At 52.0% G+C, this 6,942-nt stretch overlaps 1 protein-coding gene across 1 annotated transcript in view; it reads right to left on the reverse strand.

Annotated features, from left to right (window-relative positions):
* NCOR2 (nuclear receptor corepressor 2) overlaps positions 1-6,942 on the reverse strand; it is a 332,048-nt gene that overhangs the window by 153,320 nt on the left and 171,786 nt on the right. Inside the window, exon 16 of the mRNA XM_015419296.1 lies at positions 1,891-1,953. Within this exon, the coding sequence (XP_015274782.1) occupies positions 1,891-1,953 (63 nt within the window). The remainder of the gene's footprint in view (positions 1-1,890; positions 1,954-6,942) is intronic.

Consider the following 6,942-nt stretch of genomic DNA (forward strand, 5'->3'; position numbering starts at 1 on the left):
CATGGTCATGTGGCCGGCATGACTAAACACCGAGGCGCACGGAACGCTGTTACCTTCCCACCGAAGTGGTACCTATTTATCTACTTGCAATTTCTTGCTTTCGAACTGCTAGGTTGGCAGGAGCTGGAACTAGAGATGGGAGCTCACTCCGTCATGCGGCGCACTCGGGTCTCGAACTGCTAAACTACTGACCTTCCACAGCCTGCAGTTCAGCGTCTTAACCACTTGAGCCCTGCTGGTAGATACCTCCTAATGGCACCTGAGTTTGGGCCACTTTGGGGAACCTGAACTGGGTGGGCAGGCAGCGCAGAAATGATTTAAAGAAATAACGGTATAGCTGCAAAAGGAGACAGTGGCTGCCGCTCTTCGGCCTAACGCCGGCTCTATTGTGGTCGGGCTGCAATTTAGGGATGCCAGCCTCCAGGTTGGGTTTACAACAATTTAAGGAAATTGATAAATAGTGTAGACCAGGGGTCATTTCCTGCGGGAGCGCGCAGGAGCGGAGCTCTGGCAGTAAGGAGCCCAGGGGGCGGGCACATGCAACGAGCCCCGCCCCCTGCTCCCAGCAGCCCTCAGTTGGGCCACGAGGCGCAAGAAACAGCCAGGTAAGTTGTAGAGCCCCCCCACCCCCAGCCAGCCTTCAGGTACAAGCTCTCCCTCCTCTGTGAGGGCAGATCTGTACGTTCCTCCCCCCATAGCTAGCAATCCAAAACAGTCCAGTGGAGCCTGAGTGGTGGGTGTTGCCTTCTGACACACTTCCGGTGATGTCAGGGGCGTGGCATATGCAAATAAGTTATGCTAATAAGTGATGCTAATGAGCTCCTGCACCTCTTTTTCTACGAAATGACCCCTGGTGTAGACCATATATAACATCAAATAAAGCTCCGAAGTGTTCCAGTTCTTAAGCAATTCTTGTTATTTAAATGTTCTTATTTAAACATACTATCCAAAACAACTGGTACACAGACAAGAACTTGAAGGAAACTTTACAATCCCAGGAAAAAAATCTCACTGTTCCAAAGTGAAGAAAAGGCTTCTCAATTCCAAACTGGAAAGACACAAAGGCCCGTAAAGCGAGTGAATCCGGTCCTTAAGACTTGAGGCAAACACTTAACGATGAGCTGCGGTCGACCCCGACCCCGTTCTCCACTGGGGTCCCCTCTCCTCCCCAGGCTCCACCCCCAAATCTCTAGGGGCTTCCCAACCTGGATCTGGCAATCTTAACCCCCCCCCTCATCCCCCACCAATGGCAACCCTACTGCAATCTCAGCACAGTCTCTCTCTCTCTCCCCCACGTTTCTCCTGTCCTCCCTGGCTCCAGGATGTCTTCACAAAACCCGTGGGAGGGGGGCTAAGGTAGGCTGCCCTGTGGAAGGGCAAAAGAGAGATCGCCCAGTGAGCTTCAGGGCTCAATGGGGACTTTAAACCCGCGTGTCCCCCCCACCAGGGCCGGCCCCAGCTTATTTTGCACCCTAGGCGAGGATACCTTCTGCCCCCCCCCCGCCTGCCATTTTTCCAAAATAAATGCATTTTAGGAAGAATGAAAAACACAAATAATCAAGAAACCCTCAGAGTACAGGGCTGGGTGCAGTTTGGCGTCCCTAAGGGCCGGCCCGCTCTAGGCGATCGCCTAGTTCGCCTAGTGAGTGAGCTGGCCCTGCCCACCACGTAGTCCAACACTCCAGCCACTGCACCGTGCCGATTCACCCCCGTGCTGTGAAGAGACCAGGCCAGCTTTCAAAGGGCCTTTCAGAATTCACTCGTGAACAGGGGCTCAGTTCCACAGATGACCCCGCGGCCCAGGCCAACGCATTGGTTTTCTAACCCCCAAATAACCTTCGTCGGGATAGAAGATCACAGAATATAAAAGAGAGAGAAAGAAGGTGTCACCTTTTTTTGCAGTCTCCATTTCCTCCTCCGTCCAACGAGAACTTTCATTCATCTCCAGAGAGGCTGCAAGACAAAAGAAAACGGCACGGATCAGACGGCTGCGCTAAAGGAGGAAAAGGCACCGTGCCCTCCCCGGTTTGCTCTTGGGTTCCCCGGGGCTCTTAGGACAGACCCCTTCCTCACGTCGGATTCTGCACTGGCACGAACGGCTGACCCACAGTTGGGGACGTGGGTCCTCCTCCCACAAGGGGCTAATGTATGGGCAGCAATGCTCCCTCTAAGCTGCAGAGTCTTGTGAGCAAAAATTCTACTTTGTGAGCTCCTGGCATTAAAGGTGTGAGCAAGCGATTTGGGTACTGCGTAAATGAGTTTGCTCTGGAGCCCTCCTTCCTGAGCTAAGGCAAAAACGTGTGAGCCGGAGGCTAAAAAACTGTCAGCTAGCTCACACTAACTCAGCTTAGAGGGAGCACTGATGGGCAGGGTTGCCAATACCCAGGTGGCACCTGGGGATCTCCTGCTGTTATGCTGGATCTCCAGACAATCAAGTTCAGGCCTCCTGGAGAAACATGGCTGCTTTGGAGGGTGGAGTCTACGGCACGGTACACTGCTAAGGTCCCTCTCACCCAACCCCACCCTCTCCAGACTCCAACTCATTCGCAACCTCATTTGGAATACCGTGTACAGTTCTGGTCACCACACCTCAAAAAGGATATTACAGCATTGGGGAAAGTGCAGAAAAGGGCAACTAGAATGATCAAAGGGTCGGAACACGTTCCCTACGGAGAAAGAACTTGGGGTTCTTCAGCTTGGGGAAACGACGGCTGAGGGGTGACATGATCGAGGTTTATAAGATTATGCTTGGGATAGAGCAGGTCGAGAAAGCGGTACTTTTCTCCCTTTCTCACAAGACAAGAACTCGTGGGCACTCCATGAAATTGCTGAGCGGTCGGGTTAGAACGGATTCAAAGAGGTCGGCTGACGAAGAATTTATGCCGGTAATCCGGCTCGATCGGCCACTATAGAGTTGCTTGGCACTTGCCTTCTTCGTGGGAGGAGGTCAAAGCCCAATTCAGCTTCTTCCGAAGCTGGATTACGCCAACCTCACACTCCCTCTAGGGCGCTGCTGCCTGCTTGTCCCCCCCCCTCGCTGGGGAGTGATGCGTTGGGCTGTATATTGCCCAAACTGTCAAAAGTGGCCGTCGCTCGCTTCGCACGATTGCGAAACGCTTCAGTCCTCCATCTTAGCTAGACCGGAAGCCTCCATCTTAGCTAGACCGGAAGCCCCGCTGCTGGACCTCCTGATGGCACCTGGTCTTTTTGGCCACTGTGTGATACAGAGTGTTGGACTGGATGGGCCATTGGCCTGACCCAGCATTGGCTTTTCTTATGTTCTTATGTCCACCCCCCAATATCCTGGTGCTTCCCAACCCAGAACTGGCAACCCTACGTGTGAGTGTGTGCTTGCAGGAAGACGGCAGTGGGAAAGGGGTGGGCTATCCAACCACCACCACCATGGCTGGAGCAGTGCCAGGACAGCCTGTCGTTAAAAAAAATACCGGGAAATAGAAATAGCCTCTATCCGCCAGAATATTTACAGATATTACCGAAGGGAACGTGGAAGTGTGACAAATCACACTTCCCACCCAAACTCGTTTTCCAAACCGGTACCAACAATGAAAGTCAGGATGTTTGGATGAGAAACGCAGCCAAGGGTGTGTGTGCGCGCGTGTGTGTGGGGGTGCTGGTTACACTCCGCATTCTTTACGTTTAAAGGCTGAAGACACAGACACCGCATTTGCTCCAGCCAGAGTACTGATGGGGGCTGCGAGGTAACGAAAAGGAAACGCGAGAGATTCACGTGAGGACTAGGAAGGGCTATGCAGACTTGAATCGAGACCGCGAAGGAACCTTCTCTGGCCCAGACGCCCAGCTGCTTGCTGCCGAGAGGTGAATTAGAAAACCTGGAGTTTGGAATGCAAGCGGAAAGGAGGTCTTGGTACTTTGGTGTAGTGCTTAAGTGCGTGGACTCTAATCTGGGAGAACTGGGTTTGATTCCCCACTCCTCTAATTGCAGCTGCTGGATGACCTTGGGCAAGCCACAGTTCTGTCAGAGCTGTCTTGAACGAGCGGTTCTCTCAGAGCTCTCTCAGCCCCACCTATCTCCCCAGGGTGTCTGTTGTGGGGAGGGGAAGGGAAAGGAGTTTGTAAGCCCCTCTGAGACACCGAGTGAAGGGCGGGTATAAATCCAATCTCCTCTCCCCTTCCTCCTCCTCCTCCTCCTCCTCCTATGTCTTGCTCAGGTAAGAAGGGATGGCCATGTTGTTCTACCAAGCTTGGCCAATCTGCAAGCTTCATCTTGTCTGCCAATCACGTTGCAGGCTCCTATTCGCTCCTACGCCCAAGGAAGGTTCTAAGGCAGGGGTCCCCAGCAGGCACATGGCACCCACCAATACCTTTCCTGGCCCCCGTCAAGTGCTTTTAGAAGGTGGGCGGGGCCAGGTAGGACTTTTACTCAGCAAGGCTTCAGATTGGCCATTGGAGATTTGATTGGCTGTTTCGATTGTTAAGGATGCTGTTTTGGCAACAGCTGCCACCACAGCACAAGGACCAGAACTGTGTGATTCAAGGTAAGCCACAGCAGGCATTTTGTGGCTGGGTAGCCATTTTGTGGCAGCTGTTTTGTGGCTGCGCCTATCGTGACGTGTCGGAATGCCAAAGCAGTCCACCGGCTCAAAAAGGTGGAGGACCAATGCTCCTTCTAAGCTGTGGAGTCTTGTGAACGACAATTCTTCTTTGTGAGCTACCAGCACTAAAGTTGTGAGCGAGCGATTTGGCTACGGCATAACTTCGTTTGCTCTGGAGCCGTCCTTCCTGAGCGAAGAAAAAAATGTGTGAGCCGGAGGCTTAGAGGGAACGCTGTTGGGTACCCCTATTCTAAGGCATCAGCTCAGAGTCCCACGTGATCCACCAGGCCCCATCCTCACCTTGGAGCATGAGGCTCCAGGTTCAAGGCTCCACGTCCCCACCACGCAGGGCTCTTTTTGTAGAAAAAGCCCAGCAGGAACTCATTAGCATAATAGGCCACACCCTGACAGCACCGCTCATTAGCACATTAGGCCGCAACCCCATGTTACCAGAAGTGTGCTCATCCAGCCACACCCACCTTTCCCTTCTTATTCTGTTTACCTTGTTTGTTGTCAAAACCCAGGGCCTTTTTTTGTAGCAGGAACTCCTTTGCATGTTAGGCCACACACCCCTAATGTAGCCAATCCTAATGAGTTTCTGCTATCGGGTGTGGCCTATTATGCTAATGAGTTCCTGCTGGGCGTGGCCAACTCGGGAGCCAGCCGGAACTCCGTTCCTGTGCGTTCCTGCCCAAAAATAGCCCTGCCCACCAGTATCGAAGACGCTCGGCCGATTTTACCGGCTGCCATCTGTCCACTGAAGGAAAGCCAGGCTGTGTGGTGTTCTGCCATGGATTCGGGCACCAACCAAGTTACCCCCCTCTGCTTATCCTGTCTTCTCTTGCAGGGTGCAACTGGAGACAGTCAGGATGGGACTTCGCCCTTTGCCCAGCCATGGCAGAAGGGGATTCCATCCGCACATCAGTCCTGACGTGGACCAATTAAGACATTTTTTTCTTTTTCTAGGGACAAGACGATCTTGCGTGTACGTGTGAGCAAGCTCATTACTCTTGCTACAAAATATTCCATCATCTGTTTGTAGAACACGTTAATTCTGGGGTATTCTGAAACCTAGGAGAGGAAGACCTACAATAGCAAACCAATACTGAGTCATACATATACACTCTCTCTCTCAAACACACACACACTGAACCTGTTAAGGAAACAGATTTCCGCTTGGGACTGTTATTCTCTAAACAAACAGGGAGGGGGGGAAAAGACCCATGTTATTTTCATCACAACATGAGATGTTTGGACAGCCTCATTCCACGAGAAAGCAAACAGCCGTAGGAGAAAGATCCAGAGAGATCTGCAGAGAGAAAAGAGTTGCAGCTAGGTTGGATTATTATTTTTTTAAGTAAAGGTAAAGTCCCCCCCTTTACCTTTACTTTTTTTTTAAAATCCAACCTAGCTGCAACCCTGGTTGCCCGAGAGGCAATCTGCAGCTGCCAAGCCCCACAACCTGTTTAGTGTCAAGGGCTTGGGGGGGAGAGAGGAAGGCGGGGACGGCACCGCTGACTAGACAGAACTGCAGCTGGCTCTCCTTCCCCAGTCATCGGAGGTCATTTCTCCCACTCGAAACCTATCCTCCTCCTCCCCCAGTGAGCCAACACAAGCTGATTTAAAAATTTTTTTTAAACTGTTCAGTGGAGTAGGGTCAAAAGGAGGGAAGTCGCACAGGGAAGCCGATCTAGCTGTGACTCAAAAATCCAAAAAAGATTCTCAAGGATATTCGTTCGTTTGTTCCCAGTGGCGGAGGATATGTAGTTGTAGACTTCGTTAAGTGTGTGTGTGTGTGTGTGTGCTTTTTGAATTTTAGGTTTACATTTGTATTTTATTATGCTATTAAAGGTAAAGGTAAAGGTTCCCTTGCTCGAAAGCCAGTCGAATCCGACTCTAGGGTCGCGGTGCTCATCTCCGTTTCCAAGCCGAAGAGCCAGCGCTGTCCGAAGATGTTTCCGTGGTCAAGTGGCCGGCATGACTAAACACCGAGGTGCACGGAACGCTGTTACCTTCCCACCGAAGCGGTCCCTATTTATCTACTTGCAGTTTCTTGCTTTCGAACTGCTAGGTTGGCAGGAGCTGGGGCCAGAGACGGCAGCTCACTCCGTCATGCAGCACACTCGGGTCTCGAACTGCTGAACTACCGACCCTCCACAGCCTACAGCTCAGCGTCTTAACCACTTGAGCCACCACAGCTCCTATATCTAGGCTTCCCCCCCCCCGCCCAGGAATGCTGTCGAGAAAAACAGTGGGTTTGTTTATTTTTATTATATTTACTGATTCATTCGATGTATACCCCGCTCTCCCCGTCACATACAACTCACAGATACTTCGGGGGGGGGGGAGTGCCAGCCAGTCACAGGCT

The sequence above is a fragment of the Gekko japonicus genome, unplaced genomic scaffold, assembly GCF_001447785.1.
Source record: "Gekko japonicus isolate JY-2015 unplaced genomic scaffold, Gekko_japonicus_V1.1 scaffold181, whole genome shotgun sequence".
Lineage (NCBI taxonomy): Eukaryota > Metazoa > Chordata > Lepidosauria > Squamata > Gekkonidae > Gekko > Gekko japonicus.